Raw genomic sequence first — 25,910 nt, 5'->3', positions numbered from 1 at the left:
TGTATTTTTTCTTCAAGTATAAGCAATGAAAGGCATTCTACGACCAATAGTAAGTTTACCTGTTCACTAAATTACGTCCTGAATATGTGGTAGGGAAAAATAGATGTATGCCTTCACTAAAGCTGTAGCCTACATGTAGGCAATATATTAATTTTATTAATGTAAAGTAATGGAAGAACAATGAGAATTATTGTGGAGATATTACTATATTTTGAATGACATGCTTGTCATTATAATAGCCTAACAGTAGCTGTAGAGTAAATGGAGTAAAATGAGTGACTCGTCCGACCCAGATTCACTTGCTAAAATGGTATAAGGTTAGGAATGAATACGAGATTAAGCGAAATGTGGTGTCGACTACTTAATAAAGTCTAAAAGAATGATAAATATTCATCAAACATTCTCTTTAAACTTCAGCGGGTACTCCGAACTACTCAGTTAAATAGCTTTTCGACTTTTGCTTCGCGTAGATGTTTTAAGCTTTTTCACCGCTAGCTAGCAAAGCTTATTTGAATATTCATGATATTCAATAGAATTTGAACTACACAGAGAAAGTTTTAAAAGTATGCACTTCCAATCATTGCTTGTTGCCATCCATTTTACGACACTTCGATTACGTGACAGACACAGCCATAAATCAGTATGCTTGCAAAGTGGCGAATACTTGATGCCGGCCATTTGAAATGCAAGCAACTAATACTACTTAAGACCGAGAGAGCATAAAATGGTTGTAGGCAGAGCGAAATGCTAGGGAAATATAAAAGCAGTTAAGACCAACAATCAGAGAAGCCAACGCCACTGCAGGAGGCACTTTGTACAATTGCCGGCATAGAAAGCGGCTCATAAGCAGCTATCTCTAGTATTAACTATATACTTAAGTTCTTTGTGAAGCGTAATAAGACACATTTGTTTATTATTTATTAATATTTTCGAATGCAAATTGTATTTTATCTTTCTTTAGTAACAAATCTTAAAATTAGGCACAAAACGCGTTTCTTTAATCAAAATGTTTTTGTGCAGTGCTTAAGTGAGTTTGCCAGACAGCAAATGTGGCAAATTGTGCATGCGTACGTCAATTTTATCGCCAATCTGATAGTCCGTAGTCTCATCGCAAGGATTGCAGCCACAGGTAGATGGTACGTCCACCTGAAATAAAGAAAATATAAATATTTTATAAAATTTTAGTGGTAATATAGATGAGGCTATCTTTTCGTGCAAAACCGAGTCTGAGTCTATATTATTATACTTTGCTACAGCCAATGGCTCAAACGCTATGTCAGATTCAGTCGATCTGATAGTCTTGACCTCAACCTAAATATCAGTCTAATCTCACTTTTAGTATTGTATCTCATTTAGTCTCAGTCTCAACATTAGTCTGTATCTGAGGCTTTGACACTACGCCGTATTAATATCAGTATTGGCTTCGGTTAGTGCTTCAACCCCACTTTTAGCCTTAATCTCAGACTCAGTCCCGAACTTAAGCTTCAGTTGTAAACTCAAACGCAATAACAAAAATGAAATCAAATAGAACATACCTTCTTTACGATCTTGCTGCCATTGTCACAAATCAGCGGCACTGGAACTGACTTCCAACCCGTTATGCTACAGCAACGACAATGTTTCTCGTGTGTGCCTGAAGCTATAATTAACAAACATTATAATGAATACCAACTTAAAACCCAAGCAAACCAACCTTTGTTATACTTCGAACCCGAGGGACAAGCGCCATCGCAATCTGTGAAACCTTGTATGGCTTCCTTATTTATGCATTTACCCATACCAGGCTGTACAACTTCGATAAGCTCCAGCGTCAAAGGTTCAGCCAATGAAACCGGTAAGCAATTCTCTGTAGACAAAAAGTATAATAATGAAAATAATATAAAAACATCAGAAGCTCTTCAAACAACTCACTTTGATTCTCCACAATCAGCTCCGGCTTGCACACCTCGCAACAGCCACTTTCGGAGTTCACCAACAAGTGCTCGGGGCATGCGCTTACATCTGGGCAAATCTCCTGTGAGGATGATACAATCAATACCTCTCCTTTACGCAGACAGGAATAGGTTGTGCAATTGTCAGGGCTCGTCCAAATAGCATTCTCTGGGTATAGCTCATTGCCCAGTACACACTTGTCTTGCACGCAGTCACCACAACATTTCAGCTCGGGCTGTTTATTCTCATATTTAAAGCCTGCTGGACAGAAGGTATCGCAAGTCTCAGTCGAGGTAATGACTTGTGTACTGCCGTTTGGACCATAAGTGCACGTCTCTTGCTTGCAAGGATCGGTCGGATGTGGCCATTTTGCGTTCAGCGGTTTAATGAACTTCTCTCCTTGTCCATTTTGTACTATGCACATATCCTTCGGTGGTTCTGTTTAGGTGACATGTATTAATCATAAGGGTCATTACAAATGGATTGCGACTGTACTTACCGCAAACATAGTGCGGGCAGCAATCGTTCAATTCCTGCTTTCTAACAACTTCGTAGAAACGTTCGGCGCATTCCTTCAACGCAGGTGGACATGTGCTGATGTCACAAACGATCTCTTGAGTCGGACAACAGCCGAGATCCTCCGTCACAACCTTTTCACCAGGTTTCAATGCGCGTGGCAATTCTAATAGGTCGCACTCCTCCTTCGGCTTGCACTCTATAGTAGACGAACATATTAAGAAAACATATACAACTTTCTTCAACTCAATACTTACCACAAATGAACTGTGGACAGCCATCTGGTCCAGTCTTCTGCTTCTTAAATTGTCCGGGACCACATACAGGCATCAAGGGTTCAAGACACGAAACCGGTGGCGGCAGCTTTTGTTCCGGCACACACCTGTAACGTGGGCAGCACATGTCAGCAGTTTCGATCTTCTTCGGGATGAAGCCTTCCGCACAGATATTCTCCTCAATCAAGCATTTCTGTTCTACGCACTCGACCTTTCCTTCCAGATTACAATTACAGTCCGTGCACTTATCCTTCTTCCACTTATCACCTGGCGCGTGCACTAAATCATCGCATTTCACGCACGACTCCTCCGTTACGCACTCACCATTTTCCATTACCTTACCGGGTGGACAGAAGCAACCTTCGAAACGTTCTTCAGCCAGACACATATCATTTGATTCCACGGTCTTGACGAACGTATCGGTCTTCATATTAACAGCGTCGAATTCATGCTGTGCCTTGATCGTATCGCAGGTCTTAGCGCAACCGCACGGTTCATAAACCATATCGCTGGGACAATCGAAGGGACACATGTCGGGACGACGCCAATTCAAGCAGACACCCTGTTGCGCACACTGGTGTGCATAAGCGGCCATGAGGTTACAAGCGCTCTGTTGATGATTGCCGGGCTTACACAATTCTTTTTGACACAATGCAACATAATTGCCAGGATCAATAATGGTATTGCACTGTCCGAAGAGCTGTTGATTGTAGAACAGCTGGCAGACATCTTTCTCCGCTGGTGGCGGCTCGCATTCGTTCTCAGTGATAATTTCACTGGAGCACACTTGCAGTTCATGGCCCAACTTCGGTTCCTCAGCCTTCCAGCTTTGCAGTACGACCGCTAAGTCTTTGCTGGGTGTGCGTCCCTTCTTCTTGGCGGGGTTCTCAAGCAGATCGTTTTTAGGATTATGATCGCAGTCACCGCATAAACCTTCCATTTTGCCGCTATACTTGATGCTGGGCACCGAAAGCTACGACGAGTTATTGAAAGGAATATAAATGTTAGGGTTACAGTTTTTAGGGTTTAAGTCTACGTTACTAGTAAAAATAAATATTCTCACTTCTTTTAAATAAATTATAATAAAATTTAAGAGTTTTTGACTACGACGATAGCTATTTAATTTAATTAGGTTAGGAAGAACCAAATCTCGATCATTTTAGTGTTAGAGCTTTAAGAGCTTTTGTGCTTTTATCGAAAAAATATTAAGAGAATTGTAAGTAGGAAAGCTCTGGTCTTTCAGACTTTTCTTGCATCCCATAACTATACGGTTTCTAAAGAAAGTAGCAGTCTCATTTAATATCTTACCGCATAAGCCATATCATCATAGGATACTTCCAGGTCCACATGATTTCCTAATAGCGACAGCAAAACCTTCTTTCCATTCACTTCACGCATACTGACCCAAGAATTCTTAAATGGCACAAATTTCTCGGCACCATCAACCAGTATGCGTGGCACCTTACCGACACGCGGACGTTCAATATGTATGAGATGATCACCATTGAAGACATGGAATGATTTAATGCATGACTCCTCGGTCGAATTCGTAGCATAACCCAAACGCTTGCAGTAGTCCATGGTAACGTAAACCTTTAAGAAAGCGATATTAAATACATTAGTTATTTGAAGCGTGCGGAGTCCACAACAAAAACACGCACCTGGAAGCTATATTGACCCGGTAAGACTATATCACGTGAGAGCAAATATGTGCAGTTGCCATTGAAGTGGAAGTTGCGCTTGTCATAAGTGAAGAACTGCGATTTGCCGAAAGAGTTGCACACACAATCCTTACATTCCGCAACCGTTATGCACTTCTTGCCCTGACGCACAGTGCCCTCGGGACAGTAACAACCGGGGAAGCAGGCATCTGGTATAACTGGGCAATCGTCGGTGTTTAGCGTGTCGCATGATGGCTCACAGCGACGCTTATAGCAATCAGAGTGGATCAATGGTGCAGGGCATGCAATTTCTATTTTCAGAAGGTACATAAATATTTAGTTTTTTGTTTGAAATTTGTTTTTTTTCATACGGCAACTAGTACTCACCGCATTGCTGCACTGTACGCCACACACTCAATTGTATATTGGGATTGATTGTCAAACACTTGCCAACAAATTCCTGTAATGCATTGCATTTGCAAGTGTTGTCCTCGCCCGGATGTGCCCGCAGGCACTCACAAGTGCTCTCCATGCATTTACTGACGAACTGTTTGTAGTTGACCGCCTTGTTGCACTTAACGAACACCGGATGCCTGGCGGGATTGAAACAAAATTGCATGTCATTACACAACATTGCGAACTTTGCGCCGAACACAAAACCGAAATGTGACCAACACTTCGGGCATACACACAAACACACAAAACTATACAAATAATATGCTTGGACCACGACCCCCAACTTTACATATAGACACCCCTCACACAACACACTTACTTGATTGCATTGCACAATGCCAACGCCTTCTTTTGCAACTCAAATGGACACGTTTGTGGGTAGCACATTTCCTTCGGTATCTTCTTGTCGAACCAGCTGTCGCCGAACTTGCCCGTGTTCTGTATCAAAGTGCCATCCGGCGTGCGTTTATCATTGCTCGCAATGCCGTCGTAGTAGCCGCAGAGTCCATCCACAGTGCGTAGATACTTAGAGGATATGCCGACCTTAATGTAACCGATGTCATCATAAAGCACCCAGTAGCCGTGTTTGCGCGACACAACCAACACCGTTTGACCCGGCTGCGAGATGACGAAGGCTGCCTTGCAGATGGGTGAGTTCATCAGTTGCGATACGATGTATTCGAAACCGTTGAAATTCAACTTCATATTCGGCATGATCGTCAGTATGGCCGCCGATTCGATGTCTTTGATGGTGATCGATTTATGGCAAACGCGACGCGCCTCATCTTCGCAAATTATTTGTACTGGAAGTAGAGTGGGAATGAGCTAATTTCTGTTTCATTGAAGCAAATTGGCGGAGAGCACAGCAAGCAAATGAGTTCGGTAGTACTAGGACTTAAATGAACAGTTGAGAGTTTGATTTCACCTTCAAGCAACTCAAGAATGTTCTAATATCCGACCAATGAATATACCGTTATAACTCAAATTGTGCTAATTAAAAATGTTGAACTCCAACAAGAAGTACTTACCCGTTATCACCCAGTGCGAGTTCTTGATATCACGCGCCAATATATGACTGCAAGTGTCGTACTTGAACTCAGTGCCGTCGAATGTGGTGAAAAATTTACCACTAATCTCGCACGTATCATCCTTGGTCGGCTTAAGTACGCACGCATATTTGCGACATTGTCCCGGTTGCGCATTCGACATATCCAACTCGATTTCATAGTTCTCCGGACATTTGGGTTCCACACAAGTCACGGTCTCATTCTTCAATATCTTTTTTTTAGGTATCGGTACACAAGTGAATTCAGCACACTCTTCTTCCTTTACACCGCTCACTTCGCCCGACGGCAGCATAAGGAATTCCTCACTTTCGGCTACCAAGAATTTAGTCTTAGTAATTTTGACCATATCGCCAAACTCTTCCATATCGGTGTAGCTGAGTGTGTGAGTGAGCGTAAATAGTGAGATTTTGAAATATTTGGATCCTTATTTAACAATTATACTTACGATCTGGCGAACATCTGTGACATTTTGCGTTGTTTTTTCTCCGTCAGCTTAATCTTCATGTCGGGTGGACATTCCGGCTCTGGACACTTGATGATAGTGGCTGTGGAAATTTAAGTATAGTTCAAAATAAATCAAATTACAACAACTGTTTCTCATCACAATAACAATAATACTCACTTTCATTCGTATTTATGATTGGTTGAGGCGTCACCACAATTGTCTTGCTGCACGAATCATCTTCATCATCGGCACAATCTTGTATACCATTACACCACAATAATTCCGGAATACAATCACCACTGGACGGACATATGCGTTGGTATTTCGGACAAGGCTCACATTTACAGAAGCAATCCGGTGTAACTAAGGAACGCAGATTGGTCTCCACGCATGGCGGGCACTTCTTGGGCTTACAACTGGAATGACCGCCCAACACACAGACGCATTCTTCACATTGCTTATTCTCAAACTTGGAACCAATGGGATAACTGTACGGAGAGAATATAAAAAGCAGTTAAATTTTAGGTCGTTGAACAAATCTTTGTTTTAACCTACGTGCTATATTCGTCGACGCAAGGACACAGATTACTCTGTACACATTTCTGTCCGTCCCAGTATAAACCATTTTGGCATTTGCACTCTCCACTTTCCGCGGTCGTATCTTTAATGCCATCACAAACTTGACATTTTGTTGGTGTGTTCTCGACCACGGGCTCCTCTACCTTAACCACTGTGTGTGAATAACGGTTGGGTTAAAGGAATACTTTATTGCATGTTACTTTAGCTTTTCACTTACAATATGTTTCGAAGCAGCCAACTGGTTCTATGCGCATATTTATATTCTCTTCCCACTTCGATGGTACAATCTTGAAATAACGCGTCAATATGGGTGAACGGAAGACATTTAAGACCTCACTGTTTGCATCGTAGTTGCCACGGAATTCTTCGGGTTGGCCATCAAAGTATAGCACCTTATTCCAAATATATTTATTCTTCGAGAACATAACCTTAAAGCTGGTAACCCAGCCGGATGGACCGCCTTTAGTGATGAAGCCGGAGATGTTGCGTGGTTCCAAGAAGTCGAATTGCACAAATTCATTCGGTGTATTCGCCACAGGTCGCCAACCAACCGGTGAGGAGAGTTTGAGTAGATCGATTAAGCGCGGCTTCCTAGCCGGTTGCGGTAACGACCAAACGCTACTGGCTTTCACTTGTTTCGGATGCATTTGACCATTATCCACACCCATGCGATCCTCACACTTGCCTTCAACTTGCCAATTCATCGGTTTTGCCGTCGTCGTCGTCTTCTCTACAATTTTCTCAAACGGCTGCTCAGTGGTGGTAGTTGGCGTGGTTGTAGTGAGCGGTTCACCACAACCCAACAATTCCACACGCATAGCAATATGACCATGCCATTTTATCGGATAAATGCGTACGGATTTCGCTTCGACAGGTATATGGAAGAGCGTTTTCTGCGGCGTACGTGAGTCGAGTGGACCGTTAAACTTTTGTGGTACGTCATTCTCCTCGACTAAAAAGTGATACGAATCACCATCATGACTGTATAGAATCTGTGAATGAGAGGATTTTCAAAGCTTGCAGGGTGGAGTTTAAAATCATCTGGACTTACCTTAAAAAGCGTAACGTAGTTATCGAAATCAGGACTGCCAGCCAAAACAACGCCAAAGATGGGTTCTGGTTCTGGGAAGTTTATCTGTAGATATTGCATCTGATCATCGATACCAGGTGACCAACTGCCCAGGCTGTTCTTTGGATTTTCAGGAATGCGTGCCATGAAGGGCGCATTGTAGGCATTAAGTGTAGAGCTGGCGCTAAAAGCGCTATCCGGCAATGGTTTATCGCCTTGTATCAGCGGTATCAAGCTGAAATTTGAGAAGATTTGTTTTAAAAGAAGATTTTATTGAAGAGCTGCAATAGAAACTAACCGTTCTGGCTCGCATTTCAGATGTGGTACGATTGTGGTTGGCAAATAGTCTGGCTCATGCTCGTCTTCGGCGGGGGTGGTGGCCAAAACATATGCTATTTTCACAGTAAAAGCAATTAAGTTAAAATATCAAATCATGTGAAGTCAAACGACTTACGTAATTCCGGCACCTCATTCGGCACACAAGTATATGCGTTATCAATGCACTGACACACTTCGTGCTCACCGGTTACTGGCATATGTGGTTGTACGTAATTCTCTGACTTGTCCATGCAAGGACATTCGTCCATTTCTACGCAAGTCGTCTCATCGCGCCAGTACTTGCCAATAGCGAAACAGTCGGGGCGATTCTTATCAACACAGCCGCGTTTGCAGTGCTCTCCACGCTTGCAGAGACCACGTTTGCGTAGAATCTAGAAGAACGTCAATTGTATCAAGTAATCTACACATGCGCATGTCCACTTACCGAACCATAATAATCGCAAGCGAATTCACATTGATTGGCACACTCCACCATCACTTGTCCTTCGGCGCATTCACTTGGTGTTATCGGCTCTGCTGGTACCTGAGCACAGCTTGGTTTGATCTCTTCCACAGTTGCTATGTGATCACAGACGTTCAGCGTTGGATTGAACATCATATATTCACCGCAAGTCTTCTCCACATAAGTCCAACCATTGCCTGTGGTCGTCGGCTGACAGTGCAGGAACTTATGACAATCGTCAGGATATTCTTTATACTCGGCTATCACAGAATCACAAGGCAGACCGATTTGTGGCTTCTCAGTTATCGGTGGTGTTGTTGTCGTTGCTTCGTCGCAGTCACAGAACACACGCAACTCATAGTCGTGGCATTGTCCCTTACAAACGAGTCCCTCTGCCAAATTGCATTGCACATTCTCGTCCATATAGTCAGGTGATTCGTGTGTGTCCACCACACGGCATTCAATCTTCTTCATATATTTCTTCACACATGTGCCATAAATGCTTTCCATGCGATCGTAACGTGGCAATTTCTCCTCATCATTCAAACGCACCGTCTTGCCCGTTGCATCGCCATCCTTATCGAACCAACGTGTCCAGCCACGCACACACTTCGGTTGCGTATCGGTACCAAAGGCACGTGGTGTCGTGCTATCCACCACACTATTAGATGGACGTTCAGTTGTTGTTAGCGGTTCCTTACATTTAACACCACTGCAAACTTCTTTCTTCTTCGAACAACGGCAGGTGGCGCAGTCATCCTTATATGTGACATCACCTTCGTAGTAAGTTTTGCCATCACGTATCATACAAATCGGTTTGCAGTCAGCCTTCGGTACGCATTCCTTATAGGTGTCGTTTAGATAGATCATACCTTCATCGCAAGGCTTGATGGAGCAGCCCTCAATACAGCTCTCTTGGTTGCACATGCGCTCTGTCATGCCTTGATCGAGGAAATTGTCGCAGGTTTCGACAGCACATGCCGGTGTACAGGCTTTGTACTCGGCGCAATGTGGATCGCATTGCATGGCTGGAAAGGAAAATAAAAACATTATTCAAGTAACGCCATACAAATTATAAGGAGAACCCTAAATACTGTTGCTAAGCCTCGAGTTAAGCCAATAAGAAGAAAATACTTTTCTCGGTTTAATGCGTAAAGTTAATGGCAGACTCCATAACAATTGGGAATAACACTCAAAATCGTCGCCAAATCATGGTATCGTTAATTTGTCGGTCCAGACTTTACCAGGTATTCCAATAATTTCGGAAATGACGGTCGCCATAACTGTTATTGAAATCCCGGCCATATACAAAAAAGCAAAATTTTATTGAAGGCGGAGAGACCGTCGCTTGACTTAACCGAATGGTATCCGGGTTAATATACGATAAAGAGCATTCATCTAAGCAGAGTTCTCTGAAGAAAATTGTTAGAAACGTTAATCTATCAACCGGACTGGACAAACTGTCTTCGAAACTGAGTTTATTGAAGAGAATTGCCATTGGTTTGAAGTTAATAATTTGATGAAAGAAAAGTTTGAAACGCGAATGCTTAATAATGCAGTTATCTTTCGTGGATCGAATATTTCTTCCAGAGTAGTTTTCCAAAGATTAAGACTCTTCTAGATATTCTTAAGTTTCATATTTTAAATTGCCGGGTATGCATACCGTATACTCTTAAGTTATATTATTAGGAGCCGCAAATTCGATGTTTGAACTGACTTAGATTCCACAGGAAGCTTCTTAAGTTTGGACTTTCCTTTTTAAGGTACATTCCACACTTCATTTCATCATCTCTTCTACCATAAAGAGCCAATAATCCTTCCGACAATCTAATAAATTATAAACTTAAAACTTCTGTCAGGTGTGAATAATTGCTTGCGGTCTCAAAAAAGAGAAATTTTCCGCACAATCACTACCTGGTGAAATATACTCGCGGCTTTTGAGCAAATCTAGTAGGATGCATTGGATTGTGAGGTTATGTGTGTATGATTGTCTGCGATGAAATCACAATGAATAATTTTCAAGTATCAATTACGGCTAATCGACAAGTCTACTTGGGTACAAGTAGTTCCAGGGAATGCAACGTACTTACATATAAAATAACGGTAACTATATGTAAATATATATGATACTCGAAGTGTAGCTGAGACTCTTTACTAGCGACAATCGAAGCTTAAAGCGCTTGCTCTTACAAATTATACTGCATGCATATGAAGGTATTGAGGTGTGTGCAACGCGTCTACTACTTGCTTGCCACTTGCATTGTCATCAGCGTTGCATGTGACGATTTGCACCAATGAATAATTGAAAAGACAATGATTTTCAGCTACGGCACACACATCCATTTGAGCTTACAGTGACCCTTCGGCAACTAACTTACTTTCACACGCATATGTCGGTTTATATGTGATTTTGCAGTACTTACGACAGAAGTGCGGCGTACGCCAACGTATATTGATGCCATGCTGGGAGCAGGCGTGTGCATAGGCAGCCACCGCAGTGCAGAGACACTCACAATCACCGCCCTGATCGCAGGCGCACGTATCGAATATGCAACGTTTCAGGTACTTCTCCACAGACACTTCAGCGTGGCAATCCTGCGAAACAGAAGAGAGAGAGAGAGGGAGAGAGAAAAAAGAGAGTGATGAAAGATGTGGCAGTTGGAAAGTTAAGTGGAGAACAGCGCACTTAAGTATTAGTCAGTGCAATGCGTATTGGAATTTTAATTATCTGTTGTACTGTGCTGTCTACTCTGCTTACATACATACTTACACACAATAGCCGGCATTCTTACCTTAAATATTTCCGATTTGAGTACGCCACACTTGAGCTGCGCCCACGTTTCACGCTCCGGATGCTCCTTGCACGCATCGATGGGTGTCGTTGGCTTGGCGCAGAATTGTTGCACCTTCCATGCGTGTCCGAAGATGAGCGGACTGGTTTCGATGCCTTGCGATGGCGTTTGCATGTCATCCATAGCGTTGTCATTGTAATTGCCGCACAATCCTTTCACTTTGTTCTTCCATTCGTTGCCGAGTTTCACATAGACGCGTGTACCCTCATCCCATTTCACTTGTAGTTTGAGCGGTATTACTTCGACCACAATGAAAACGCCCGCTTTGTAGATGTGGAAGGCGCCTTGACCCTTAGTGTTGCTCGCATCGCGAATTTCTGAAATTTGATGTGTGGGGAAATTGAAATTATTTAAAGGATGGCAGGTTTATGTCATGCTTCAGATGATAATTACGAGGCTTTCTAAAAAGTAATGACACTAAAAGGTTCCAATTCTTTTGGTATGGGGTGTATGCAGGTCAGCTAGTTAGTAGTTTATCGAATAGAAAAACCCTCTGTTACTCACTTTTAATGGGTGTTTTATTCGGGTCGGTTATGTAAGCTGCATCTGCTGTTAGCGTAATAGAATCCTGCATACTGCCCGATAGCGCAATCTCGACCGACTTCGAGCAAGTAACGCCCATGGTGCCACACAAGACATTTTGTATGGTTATCGTGAAACCGTCGCCATTCTCTGCCACACCCTTGGAGAGTATATAATCACAGGCACCTTGGAAGTCAAAGTCATGATTATCGTATGTGGTGAAATGTGAATCACCCCAGACGGAGCAAGTTGAGCCACAGCCATTCGATGAGCATGTCCAGTTACCGCTCTTACAAACACTAAAAAATACAAAAAACATTGAAGTCCTCAAAATACAACAACAAACGCTTCAAAACTACCATTGATTGCAATCCTCCTTGATCTTATCGCCATCCGAGTAACTCTTGCCGCCATGATGACAGGAACAAAGCTCTGGCAACACACAGGCTTTACGTGAAGTATCGTAGACATAACCCGCCATGCAGACACAACCTGGCACACAGTCCTCCAGATTCTCGACATATTCATGCATATTCTTACAGGTCTTCGGTTCGGTGGGCGCACATTTGGAGAATTCGGCGAATGGCCGATTTACGCATTCGGCACGCAATTGTGAGGAAGGTGGATAATTCTTTTCATCATCGGGTCCAGCGTCCTCGCATTCCCAGAGCCCATTAGTGCATGTGCTGCGCGAATCATACATTTGTAATAAAAATAAAGCAAGGAAAGCAGAGTACTTTAAACATACCATAAATCGAGGAATTTTTCACCAGGTCGCACTTCTTTGTAACCCGATTTGAAGGTCATGCCATCGTAAGTACAAGGGCACTTATGTTGCGGCACGCATTCATTATTTTCATTCAAGTATTCACCATGCGGACAACGACAGCCTTCGACACACTCGCTCTTGCAAGAGTTTTTGGTCACCAGATCGCCACAGGTGCGCGCACATGTGTCGCCACACTCATCATACACCTGACCCATCGGGCATTTCACCGCTGTAATGTATTTACGAATTTCGTCACGTCACGTTTCGAACTCAGCGCGCACACTTAATTACTTACCGCACTCCTTCACCGCCATACGCCAGCCAGTCTTGACACCTTGACGTGTACATTCGTTACCGTATGAAGCCAAAATGGGGCAGAAACACTTGTCCGGTTCATCTTTGCATGCACACACATCATACAAACAATCCTCATAGTATTGCTCCGGCTCGACAGTCCAATGACAATCTTGGAATATTTCATCCATTATCCAGTTGCAGTACTTTTCGGCATTGGTGCGCTTTTCCGGATTAGCACTGCATGGGTGTGGACCAGGTACTGTCTCTGTTGGGAAATCACAGGTATCCTTGGTACGCCACTTGTCGGCGAATGGCTCCACAGCCGTCTCAATATCACCCTCCGGCGTTAAGAAATCATCTTGTGTATTCGAGTTGAATGTACCGCAAAGACCGGCGGTCTTATTGCGATAAGTAGGTGGCGCATCGATATAGACACGTGAGATGCCATCCCACCAAATACGTATACCATCTGGGAACTCTACAGTCATGAAGCTCGAACTGGCCAAACGTATGAGCACCTCACCGGCGCCAAGTATTTTTGGGAATTTAGTGATTTCCTTCTCGTTGACATGCACAGCCATACCCTGATTCAAGCGCACCGTATGTTGTATACCATTCTTAAGCGTAAAACGTATTGTCACCGACTTGGTGCACGACGGATTGTCCGCAGCGGCCACCAAGTTGAGATTCTCGGAAATTGCACCCGAACAAGCCACGTTCTCCGCCTCTACCGACAATTTAGCGGTCTTCAACAAATAGTAAGAGCACTGACCCATGAAGTCGAAACGTTTGCCATCAAAAGTCTGGTAATGCGGATCACCTATTGCGCCACAACGCGCGCCGCATTGCTCGTCCGTGCATTTCCATTTGCCGCTTTTGCAGGTGCTGGTAGTTAAATTTATTTGTAGTAGAGAATCACTAAGATTGATAAAAATTGTGTCTGATGACTTACCAGGTGTTACATTTCTTCTTGATCACCTCCTCCGGTTTGAACTCCTTACCACGCATAGTACACGGACACAGCTCCTGTGTGATGCAAGCATCTTGATACTGCACCGTACCGGCGGGACAAAAGCAACCCTCATTACATTTGGTTGGGTTGGGTGTCACTGCCATATCACATGTCGGCTCTACGTCCGGGCCGCAGGGCAAATAAACGCGTCCATAGCTACAGCTCACAGCTGAAATGCAATAATATAAATATAAATAACAAGTCGTTATACACTCATAACGTTTACTTACGACAAATTTCCAAATCACGCCAACCATGCTCCAGTTTAATACCCTTGAAGATGCACTCTTTAGCCAACATAGAGACGGCATCGCAGTTGCAAGTCTCTGGATGTTCGCGGTTCGGACAATTGCAATAGTCATCTACGCATGCGCGCAACAAAGCCTCAAAGTTAATGCCTTTTATGCATTTTTCTAGTTTATCGTTCGACAAAAGACGACTACACACGTTAATAGCCTTCGCACGCTTCGCCGTTTCACAAGTCTCAGAACCGAATTCCAATTCACGACTATTCTCCATTAAACACAATTCAGAACTGTCTTCAACGCGCCAGGAGTCGGTGAAAGACTTAACGGTTTCCACGACCACGCCACCTTTTGACATCAAGTCGTTCTTATTATCACCATCCAATGTGCCACATAGACCGCCAACTTTGGACCACAACAATGGGCCGGCATGTATGCCGAGATATTGATGACGATCCCAATCGATTTGTAGGCCAACAGACTCCAATTGAATTTGCAAATGCTCTGCCACCGGTATTATTTTCATGCCCATCACCTGTACGGGTATGGGGAACTTTTTCGTTGGTGTGGAGAGATGTACGGTGCCGTCTGTTTGGGAAGAGTTATACGGTATATTTTAGTTTAAAGACGGAGGCTACTATTCAGCGTAACTTACTAATATTATCCAGCGAATATGGTATGGACTGCCAATAGATCGTCAGCGCATGCGCACAGCCATAACCGGAGCCATATGGACAAGCCTTGAGTGTTATATCAAATGTGGCATCGACTTTATCGTTGATAAGCGTGTGCGAACATGAAAGCGGTGCTCTAGAAAGGAATGAAGTTCTTTATGAAAGCTTTGTGTAATTGAAGTTCTGCGTTTATGTAACAAATGAATTGAAGAAGCTTAACAGGCTTTTACGGTGTAACTTCATTGAATTTTGTGGAACATTGCAATTTCACGATTTTATATCTCAAAAATATATACGAAGACATGGACTGCAAGCAGTTACTTACTTGAAAACCAAACCATCAAAAGTCTTCATATTAATGCCACCCCAAGTGGTACACAATGCCGGCTTCGGGGCACGATCGATCACAACATCGACATCGCCTTCTGTGTAGAGTGTGTAGCGCGTCGACGAAACTTGTGTCTCCTCTGAGGACCACCACTCCTGCATTGCGAAAATAGAAAATATATAGATTACCACTTTGTCTGATATAAAAATTTTCCAATTGACATTACACTGTGGACATTCGAAAATTTGTCGATTATGGCTTGAATACGTTCACGCTCGGTAGCCCATTGCTGGCCGTGGCCAAAGGTTAATCCACCGCCGCTACCGTAGGTTGTATTGTATTTGGAATATGTAAAGACATCACGAATTTTGTAGCCAGGTGCTGAGTGGTAGAGGACAATATTTTATTACCGACAGAGATTAAAGAGTTGTGTTAGAGGAATTTTAATCCCTTTGTTAAGAAATTTTGTTACAGAAAACCTACTCACCATATATACATTTGGGCAATGGTTTCGGATAGAAATCACCAACACTGTATTTACATGAATACTCAATATCCAGATCGCCCTCTACCGTTACACCCTTTGATGTTGGACATGACAATTTGCACTTAGCCTCCAAACCATCGTATTTACATTTGAAATTGCCATTGAAGCCGGTCTTGGTTACATTGCAAGCTTGTACGCCTTGAAAAGGAAGAAGAAATTATAATTAATTTTTATGCTGATGGTAACTCTAAACAAATTAAATCATATGGCAACTCTAAAAAGTTAATATTTTGTATCAAAATCCAGATTTTGTTCGCTTGATTTTAACCAATTCTTGTATGACCTCGTAAATTTTATGCATTTTGTAGCTAAAAAAATTTGTTAAAAAAATATATATGGCAACCCTTTAATTATGAGAATCCTTTTCAAGCTACCGCATGAATTAAAAGTAGAAATTCTCACTGGTTTGTCGTATGAAATTTTGCTTTAATTTTGCTTCAATTTGCCCTACTTCTTCTTTTACAAAATATGAAGTGATATAACGGTACTTATTGCTATAGGGTTACCTACGTAATAAAAATAAATAAAATACTCACTGTATTGACAATAATCGCCGCGATATTCTTTTGTGCACTGACACATATTGAACGAGATGCATTTACCGCCATTCTGACAGGCCGGTTCACAAATCGCTGCAAGTGAAAGAGAGAGAGATAGAGAGAAATATAGTATTATAAGAGAAATATAGGGCCTAGCTTTTAGTTAAACTTACGCGCACAATCCGGTGGCTTTACTGAGTTTGACTGCTTATGAAACCAGACGCCATCGACACATTCGAGATTCGTTATAGAACTACCATCCGGATATTGAAAGCCGCTCATGCACTCAGCATTACAGATGCTAATACAAAAAAATTACTCAGTATACTTACAATAGTGCAACACTCATAGTGGTACTCACTTATTTCTACATTGAACTTTAGAATTTCGCGGTATTGGCGGCTTGCCGCTACAAAAGCTCTTCTTATTCTGACACCATGGACCATAAAAGTTCTCAGCGCATTTGCATACGCCAGCCTCAACGCAAATACCGTTATTCTCACAAGGTGGTGTGCAAGTAGCTGAAACGGCGAAAGTTCCGTAATCAAAAGAAAAGCTTTCACTTTGAGCTTTCACACAACTTTATTACCAAATCGACTTACCTTGACATGGCGGCACTGTGGTAAGCGCTGAGTCGCGTATTATCCAATCACCATTTATGCAGGCCAACTTCAGTGAGCTCGAACCATCAGGGAATCTATATTCAGCCGTACAACTGACTTCACACTGATTGCCACGACATTTTAGTGACATTTTCGATGGCAACTGGTAGGCTGAGCAGTCACCGTAAGGGGGAATTTGTGGTTTTCCATGCGTTAAGAAGTCGAAGCTGGACTGGCTGCCGGTGCTATTTGGTGTTTAAAAGGAAAATTGTTAGACAATCTGAGTAAAGGCAACATTGTGAATCGAACATTAGAACTATACTCGAATTGCATTGATTCAATTTAGTGCCTCTCTAACTATTCATCTTTTGCATTTTCCTCCTCTTCTTCAACGAAAAAAAGAAGCGGTATAGCGTAGAATTTCGAAGTAACTTTATCTTTAAACAGCTCCCTTGAGAGATCAAATTAATAATGTAGATATTATAAATATTAAAATGCGTAGATTCTTAGTCTCGGCGGAAAGTATTATGAAAGATATATGATCGAAATTCAAAGAAAGTTAATAGAAAAGATCCCACAGTTTTCTAAAGCGGAGTAGACCTAATATATCTAAATCTTACTTAGAAACCCCACTTAGTCTAGTTCCTGTGATGAATATGAAGCTTCCTAAATTCCATGAACTTTAATCTGTTTAAAATCAGCATTAAAACTCTAACTTTTATTAATTTCTCTTGGAGTCAAGTAAGAAATATATCATCAGTGATCTTTCCACGATCTCAGCACGTACCTGCCGCTTCCATAACCGCCTTTATACTGTTTTCCTTTAACCGCATAACTACTATATCCAGCGCCATATCCACTATAACCACCACCAATTCCACCACCACCATAACCACCGCTTCCGCCATAACCACCGCTTCCACCATAACCGCCACCACCACCATGATTGTGGCCGTACCCAGAGTAGCTCGTCTTAACACCGTAAGCGCTGTTTAATATATATTTAATAAGAAAAGTACAAAAATAATTATTTAATACCGATAAAATAAAATAACAAAAAAAGAATAAAAAATAATGATATAATTCATCCAAACTGCAAACACTTACCCGCCACCGCCGTAAGCCGAGCCGACGCCTAAGTTCAGGCTGCAATGAGAAGGTTGCAAATAAAAATTAGTTGTGCTTATCAGCGTTCACATTTCATGAATTTCCGCTATAACGGGATAACATAAGTATGTGCAAACATATGTACAAGTATTAGAGGCAAGCCTCCCAGCGGCTTTACAATTTTATCTACGCATATTTTTTTAATTTTTATTGCGAAATATGTTATTGGTTAAAGCTAAATTTTTGTTTTAATATTCTTAAAATATTTACTGTTATTATTATTGTTTTTTATTTCACTTACCTAACTGGTGGTACCGGCTGAGCCGCTGGTGATTTCCTAAAATATGAAAACAAGTCACGTTCTTCTCGGTCATTATTTTCAGTTAAGTCCACATTCTCAGCGCTGATCGGGCTAAAAAAAAGGCATGCAATTATTTTTAATATTATTAATGAATAAATTTGCAAATCTGTAAATTAAATTAAAAACTAGTATTAGAAGCTCAACTGAAATGGTTAATGGAGTATTAATAATATAGAAGTTCGATACATGACGTTAGTAAAAACTTGAGCTTTGCTTCCGCCGTTTTTCAATAGATGTCTCTAGGGTCAAGCACTGGTCGATTAAATCGATTAAATCATTTTATATCGATCTTGGACATTTGTGTCAACATTAACCCAACAAAATATTTGTAGAGATCTGTTTACATCTCAAACTTATTCTCAACTGAAAATGTCACTTTTTGAGCCGAATTCTCGACATTTGCGGAAGATTTTGCTTTTCCTTTTTAATTCCAAGAAAAGTGCGGCTCATCGATATTTGTAACCATTTTTATACAAAAAAAACTAAAATTTACAAAAAAACGGCGGTAGCAAAGTTGTAGACCTAATACTTTCAATAATTTTTATAAAGTTATATTCGACCTTTATTCGAGGCATATTTATAGTTTTCGTAAAGCGTAAAGAAACCAAGCTTGCAAAAAATTCAGATTCCTGATACCACAAAATTTATATTTACGCACCGAAATAGTTCATCCAATAACTTCGTCGTATATAAAAAACTGATCTATAAAAATGATCAATTTATTTTGGTGTGTGAAAAATTCTGTATTTTATTTTGAGAAGAATGAAATCTCTGGTATCAAGGTATACTTGGCATATGAAAAGTCCTTTTTTGAATTGTTCGGTACGAGAAATTCACAATCCAAAATATTTCCAGTACAAAAGTGATCCTCATGGGGTTTCTGCAAACACATAATTTTGCCATCGAAATTAATGATGTAAAAAAGTTCTTTTCTTTTTTTCGAGTAAGAAATTCTCAATCCCAACCAATTATGACTACTTATTAATGGATTAACGGATATATGTTCGACCAGACCGAATTTGAAGTAGAGATGAAGGTTTATCAATCGATACTATATTAAAAGCGTTTGTGATCCTCGGATTTCGGGAACGATGCACTGGGATTTCTACTGAAAGTGCCTAAGGGTATATTAAAATTAGTACAGAACTAAGTTCTATAAGCGGATTTCTTTCAGATCTAGATGCACAATCTAAAAATTTTGTGCAACGAACCAAATAAAATTCAAAATTTTTTAAAAATTTTTTTTTTTTGTATTTCGACATATTAAAAATAATTGATATATTTATATATAAAATTTAAAATAATTATTAATAAAAATTATTAATTTCAAATTTCATAATTGTTAATTAAGTTTTGTCACGAGTCCTTGAAATTGCCGAATTTTGAATATTTTTTTTGATCGAAATTCTTCCAAAAAAAATTATTAACCACAGTGTTCAATTCCCTAACTCACCTGTGCACTTCATCCTCAGCGGCAATATGTTGGCAGCATTGCTGCAGCAACAACAATAGCCAAAACGAAATTAATTTTCCGTTCATAGTCATTTAGTATCAAATCACTTTATATAGCAAATTAATTTTTTTTAAACTTCAAAAGTACAGTTTCGGCGAAATTCACCACACAGCGGAAGTCATAAGCTACTGCTTAATTGTATAAAAATGCGCAGTAACCATGAGATCATACACAAAACAAGATCTAATTATTATCCTTTAAGGATCTGCTGATCCTTCACTAGGCGCCACTAATGGCCTGCAAGGCATATCCTTTTGCCTTCAAGCGTAGCGCATATCCTTTTTCACAATTTGCACTTCACTTGTTCAACACAATGTTTCACTTTTTCACTTTAACTTCACTTCACTACACTCGCGAGACTTGACGACGAAACGATACCGAGCGCTGGGCGCACGTAAACTGGCCAACTCAAGCGCAAGCAGGCACTTTTATAGGCCTGCAGAGGATGTGAAAAAATATGTTTTTGAGATTTTTTATAATTTTAGTTGCTTTAGCTTTAAAGCGCTTATGTTCTCACAGTAGTCACAGTGGAGTGGACCTCAGTGTGGCTCCGCATTCAGCAACGCGATTTTATCGCTGAAAAACAACAAATTTCATAAAAAATGCCAGGAATTTCAGAGCGGAAGTATGCGATAGCGTTGCCATATTTTCAAGAGCAGCGAGCCGATCGTGCGCAACACACACAAACTTGGAGCTCACGAGACTTGCGCTCACAGTGTCGCTTATCACATTACCAGCTAGTCGCATGCTATACACCGAGTATGTTATGCAGCAGCAAACACTTGCTTACTTTGTATGTGTGCCTGAGAAAGGTTTTTTTTTTATAAAAAATGCGTTTCAGTTTTGTATAATACATAAATGGTTTATAAAAAAATATGCTTCCTTTGTGCGAAATTGCCAATGTGTTGAGATGAGAAAAAAATCGCGATCGCTTGCGCTTGACATACTTTCTGCGGCCGATAAGCATTGCTCCAACGCACTAGCTCTGCATGAATGAGCGCAGCTTGCAGGTTGTTTGTGTTATATCATTATTTTTTTCGGTTACATTTTTTATATGGTGCAAATATACTTTTATCTATGTTTTCAAAACAAAAAACAAAATATTTTTATAAAAAATTTGCGAAAAAAATTTAATTTTTTGCTTTTCATAAATTGAGCGGGATATGAAGCCGCTTACGTCCTTGAGTTTTTAATTGTTTGCAAACAATTATATGATTTTTTATAAAATTATATTTTGTTTTGCATAAATTGCAAGAGATATGAAACCGCTAACGACCTTGAGTTAGGTTTTTTGCAATAAATTTATTAGTTTTTTTAATATTTTTTTTTTGCATAAAAGGGATATGAAGTCGCTAACGAGATTGAATTAAATTGTTTGCCAATTTTTTATATTTTAAATTAAATTATTTATTTTTTTTTTGGCATAAATGAATTGAATGAACTTTGAAATCATTAACGACCTTGAACTTTTAATTGTTTGCAAACAATATATACATTTTTTATGAATGTGCAATGGAAGCTCAGATTTTTTTGTATAAAATTTAAGTACATTTGATCTTTATAAAAAAAAAATAAAAAACACTTGAAAAAACAAAAAAATGTTGTAGATAAAACAATTCTAGTTATTATATACTATACTCTTGTAAAAACAATCAACTTAAATGCTTTTCAAGAATAATTTTAATAGTTCTAACTTTTTATATTCTTAATTTGACTGAAGGATCCCTTATTCGAATAATATACATTTACTTATTAAAAAAATATTAGAATATTTCAATCCAGGTAGGGATCAAATGAGCAGCTAATGAAAATATACTCAATAACAAATTGTCTACAAACGCTAAATTCACCATCCTTTAAAGGAGACTTACTAATCTTATACGGTGGAACTTCTCTAACTCGAATCACTATAAACCACAAAAAACTTCGAGTTAGAGAGACTTCGTGTTATAGAACTTTTCATTGAAATATAAATTTTTCAAAAAGCTGTAAAATATAGATTTACCCACAGTTTTAGTTATTTAATTCGCAAAAAGTTTTATTGAAATGCATTAAAATATATATTTTGTAATTTTGTTTGTTGCAGTTTGCTAATTTTTGCTTCTTGACATCTGTAACTCATGCCTTTGTTATACGATTTAAGAAATCTATAAATGTAATATCATTGTTTTTGTTCGCCTCCATACGAATATAGGGACTCCTTTAAAACTGTTCCTTGATTTTAAAATTTTAAATTTTTTATTATGCCCTGGTCGAAAAGTTCGATTTATAGAAGGAAGTTTGTATGATATTTGACTTACAGAGATCTTCGAGTTATAGAAGTTCCAGTGCATTTGTTCTGCATTCTTATAAATACATAATACATTAGCTGTATTCGATTCGGTACTGGCAACGACGAATACCGCAGACGATGGAACGATGAGCTAGCTGTACGAGTTATATGACGACATTGACATAGTTCAGCGAATAAAAAGACAGCGGCTACGCTGGCTAGGTTATGTTGTTCGAATGGACGAAAACACTCCAGCTCTGAAAGTGTTCGCTGCAGTACCCGCCGGGGGAAGCCAAGGAAGAGGAAGGTCTCCACTGCGTTGGAGGGACCAGCTCGAAAGCGACCTGGTTACACTTAGGATCTCCAACTAATGCCGAATTGCGAGGGAAAGAGAGCAGTGGCGCAGTATCATCGATTCGTCTATAACCGGCTAAACAGTTTCTACGCCAAACACACACATTCGATTCGACAAGCGTGGGAGACTAACGAATGGCACATAACGGTTGTTCAAACTACTTATGATGCAACCCTGCGACATATCTTTCAACGTAAGCTCAATTCTTCTGTCTACCTTTGTTGTAGAAGTTTCTCATTCCATGCCAATATACTTATTTGTATACCTACACTTAGTTTAATTGTCTTTAAACCATTGATTTCAAATCGGAAGTTTTTAAAATGATTTAAAAAATATTTTTATTTTAATTTTTGACAATAATGTGTCATTTGAACCATCCACACTAGTAAAACTGATCTAAGATATGTGAAAAAGTACTTGTTGACATTGAATATTACAGTTATATCTCTTTAACGGGGAAGCCGCATACTCTCTTTTACGAATTGTAATCAATAACTTTGTTGTTGCTTTTAGAATACAGCATTGCCCACAACTAGCGAGCAGTGAAATGACGAATCTAAGAAAGCTATTATTATTATTAATATTTAAATGGATAGCGCATTTGTCAGATCAAACTAGATGGAGAATAGATCATTTCATAATAAAATATTTCCAACTTTTATGATCGAATATAACGTATTACCAATGCATATTGAGAGTAAAGATAGCTAACAGAATATAAATTAAATCTATCTACACAGATCTAGACAGAGATGACCAGAGTGGAATAAGAGCAGTACTTGTCGCTTATTGAAATTTAAGAGGAATGAAACAAGAACCCTTGTAGGGGTGTTAACGGGGCTTAGGAGCTGCCAAGAAGAAGAAGAAGAAGAAGAAACGATTACACACCTTCTCTGTGGATGCAAGGCACTGTACAGGAAAAGAATCGCAAATATTGAACGCGGTTTTCTCGTGGATGTGGGCGAAGTTGCTCATGTCAAATTGGATGAGCTTTTTCACTTTATCAGGACCACAGGGTGGTTCAATGAGGACTCGATAGTGTGAGGAATCTCAGTCCCAGTGGTATCACAATGGGCCTCCCAAAGGCCTAGGTGCGTCGTTAGACAGCCACTTAACCTAACCTAACCATATCTCCAATATGACACATGTTCACTATTTTTGATCTCATATAAAAAGGCTACCAAAATTCTCTCTTACCCTACTCAAATGTTTCCGTTTATTTGCCGAATAGAAATAATTGGTCGAGTTGAAAATACCTAGATATCAAATACATATAATATTCATTCAAATACGTTGTGGTACAATAATCGAAAAACCGGCCGTGAAACCCCAAACCCGGTATAGTACTCTAATAGAAACTCAAGATACAGATTAATTGTAAACAAACAACGTTAATTAAATAGAAAAAAAAGTTCTAAAATATGTATATTCCAAACCCCATTAGACTACAAATTTCTTTCCAAAACTTCCCAGTAAACACATCAATAGCCTTCCAAGAATTATTTAAAGAATTCCCGAAAATACCCGCAACTAGGCATAAATAACAAACACAATGTTTACAAACATATTAAAATATGGAGATAAAGGGAAAGAAATTCTAAGAATTTCATGAATGGAAATTCCAATCTGCGACGTCCAATTTGTTTAAAAAAAAATTTAAATAAACTAGAGAACGCAAAGTAAACATATGAGTAGCACTATGCTCAGCTAGATGTGTGTATGTATGTATGCTCGTATGCTGATAAATAGTTGAAAGAAAAACAAAAACAATAATAAAATGTAGCTATCGCTAGGCCTTGTGACATATAAACAACAATTATATTGCGTCTATGATTTGTGACATAATCGCAAGAAATATAAATAAATATGCATTGGTGTATTATTGTAGGCTTTCTATACAATACAAAGTAAATCAGCGCCTTGAACTTGAAACCAAGAGTTGTGTGCTCGTATTGTAATTGTTATGATTAAACTAGCTGTTAAGTAATTGTTATTGTTGTGGGAGGAGGGAGGAGAATAGAGGCGCTTTGGCGCGTGCTATTTACTTATTTTTTTATATTTTTTAATGCTATCTATTAGTAGTACTTTATAAATGCATTTTCGCAATAGAAGTATTAAATATGAGTACTTAAACAAAATGTTTAAAGCTTTTTAAATAGTTTAAAATTTTTAAGGATTTATCTGGACTATTAATCTGATTAATCTGTTATCGGATTCATTTAGAAAGCATTTGGCTCTAAAGTAGTAAATACACACGAAATTAAATTTAAGAAAACTCAAATCTTAGGTTGGCAAATAATTCCTTAATCTGTTTCCTTCTTCATAATACCCCCTCGTAGAAGTTTCCCTTCCTTATTTGCGAAGAACTCGGACAGAAATTTTTCACAAGCCTCGTTTCAGTTCAAATTTACACCAACAAGTGCATTCGTCATGGACAAGAACAGGTGATAATCACTTGGCGCTATGTCCGGGCTATATGGTGGATGCGATAAAACCTCCCATCCGAGCTCCCATAGCTTTTGACGAGTCATCAATGAAGTGTGTGGTCTGGCGTTTTCCTGGTGGAACACTACACCCTTCCTCTTGGCCAATTCTGGACACTTCTGGTCGATCGCCTGCTTCAAGTGGTCCGGTTGTGCGCAGTAGATGGTTGAATTAAGCGTCTGGCCATATAGGAGTAGCTCAAAGTAGATTATTCCCTTTCAATCCCACCAAACACACAACAAAACCTTCCTGGCCGTCAATACCGGCTTGGCCACTGTTTGGGACTATTCACCGACCTTCGACCACGACCGTTTATGCTTGATATTGTCGTATGAGATCCATTTTTCGTCGCCAGTCACTATCCGCTTCAAAAATGGGTCGAGTTCATTTCATTTCAGCAGCATATCGCAGGCGTTGATTCGGTCCAGAAGGTTTTTTTGCGTCAAATCAAGTGGCACTCAAACATCAAGCTTTTTCGTGTATCCAGCCTTCTGCAGATGATTTAAAATGGTTAGGTCTAACACGATGTTTTCCATGACTTGATCGGTATTCGTCGTCACAGGTCTTCCGCCGACTGGCTTGTCCATGGTGTCGTTTTGACCCGCTCTGAATCGTCGAAACCATTCCTCCGCAGTTCGAAGTGATAGAGT

At 40.0% G+C, this 25,910-nt stretch overlaps 1 protein-coding gene across 1 annotated transcript; it reads right to left on the bottom strand.

Moving 5' to 3' along the window:
• Positions 1-909: 909 nt before the first annotated feature.
• Positions 910-20,537, bottom strand: LOC105221300 (hemocytin). Its single transcript, XM_011198157.3, has 39 exons — positions 20,090-20,537; positions 18,577-18,687; positions 18,276-18,314; positions 17,956-18,156; positions 17,169-17,413; positions 16,928-17,087; positions 16,740-16,867; positions 16,564-16,659; positions 15,968-16,165; positions 15,707-15,861; positions 15,478-15,635; positions 15,134-15,288; positions 14,464-15,066; positions 14,174-14,402; positions 13,220-14,106; positions 12,904-13,153; positions 12,515-12,841; positions 12,138-12,454; positions 11,574-11,950; positions 11,205-11,376; positions 8,764-9,809; positions 8,455-8,710; positions 8,299-8,392; positions 7,983-8,235; positions 7,149-7,923; positions 6,908-7,082; positions 6,530-6,840; positions 6,353-6,452; positions 5,869-6,281; positions 5,160-5,643; positions 4,772-4,977; positions 4,385-4,695; positions 4,032-4,316; positions 2,706-3,696; positions 2,432-2,647; positions 1,912-2,370; positions 1,694-1,846; positions 1,536-1,639; positions 910-1,146 (listed from the first exon to the last, which is right to left on the bottom strand). Exons 1-39 carry the CDS (start codon positions 20,179-20,181, stop codon positions 1,024-1,026), a joined length of 11,655 nt encoding a protein of 3,884 aa, XP_011196459.2. The 5' UTR covers positions 20,182-20,537; the 3' UTR covers positions 910-1,023.
• Between the last annotated feature and the right edge of the window lie 5,373 nt (positions 20,538-25,910).

Source organism: Zeugodacus cucurbitae, chromosome 4 (genome assembly GCF_028554725.1).
Source record: "Zeugodacus cucurbitae isolate PBARC_wt_2022May chromosome 4, idZeuCucr1.2, whole genome shotgun sequence".
Lineage (NCBI taxonomy): Eukaryota > Metazoa > Arthropoda > Insecta > Diptera > Tephritidae > Zeugodacus > Zeugodacus cucurbitae.
Note: the sequence above shows the minus strand (reverse complement) of the source record. Positions and strands in the feature narration are given on the sequence as shown.

Excerpts from the sequence above, each read along its gene's own strand:
- LOC105221300 (XM_011198157.3), bottom strand. The coding sequence starts at position 20,181 with ATGACTATGAACGGAAAATTAATTTCGTTTTGGCTATTGTTGTTGCTG. Across the intron at positions 11,377-11,573 it reads TCAAATCGGAAATATTTAAG|GATTGCCACGCTGAAGTGTC; the intron begins GTAAGAATGCCG and ends TCTGTTTCGCAG. Across the intron at positions 7,083-7,148 it reads TGGCTGCTTCGAAACATATT|TGGTTAAGGTAGAGGAGCCC; the intron begins GTAAGTGAAAAG and ends ATTCACACACAG.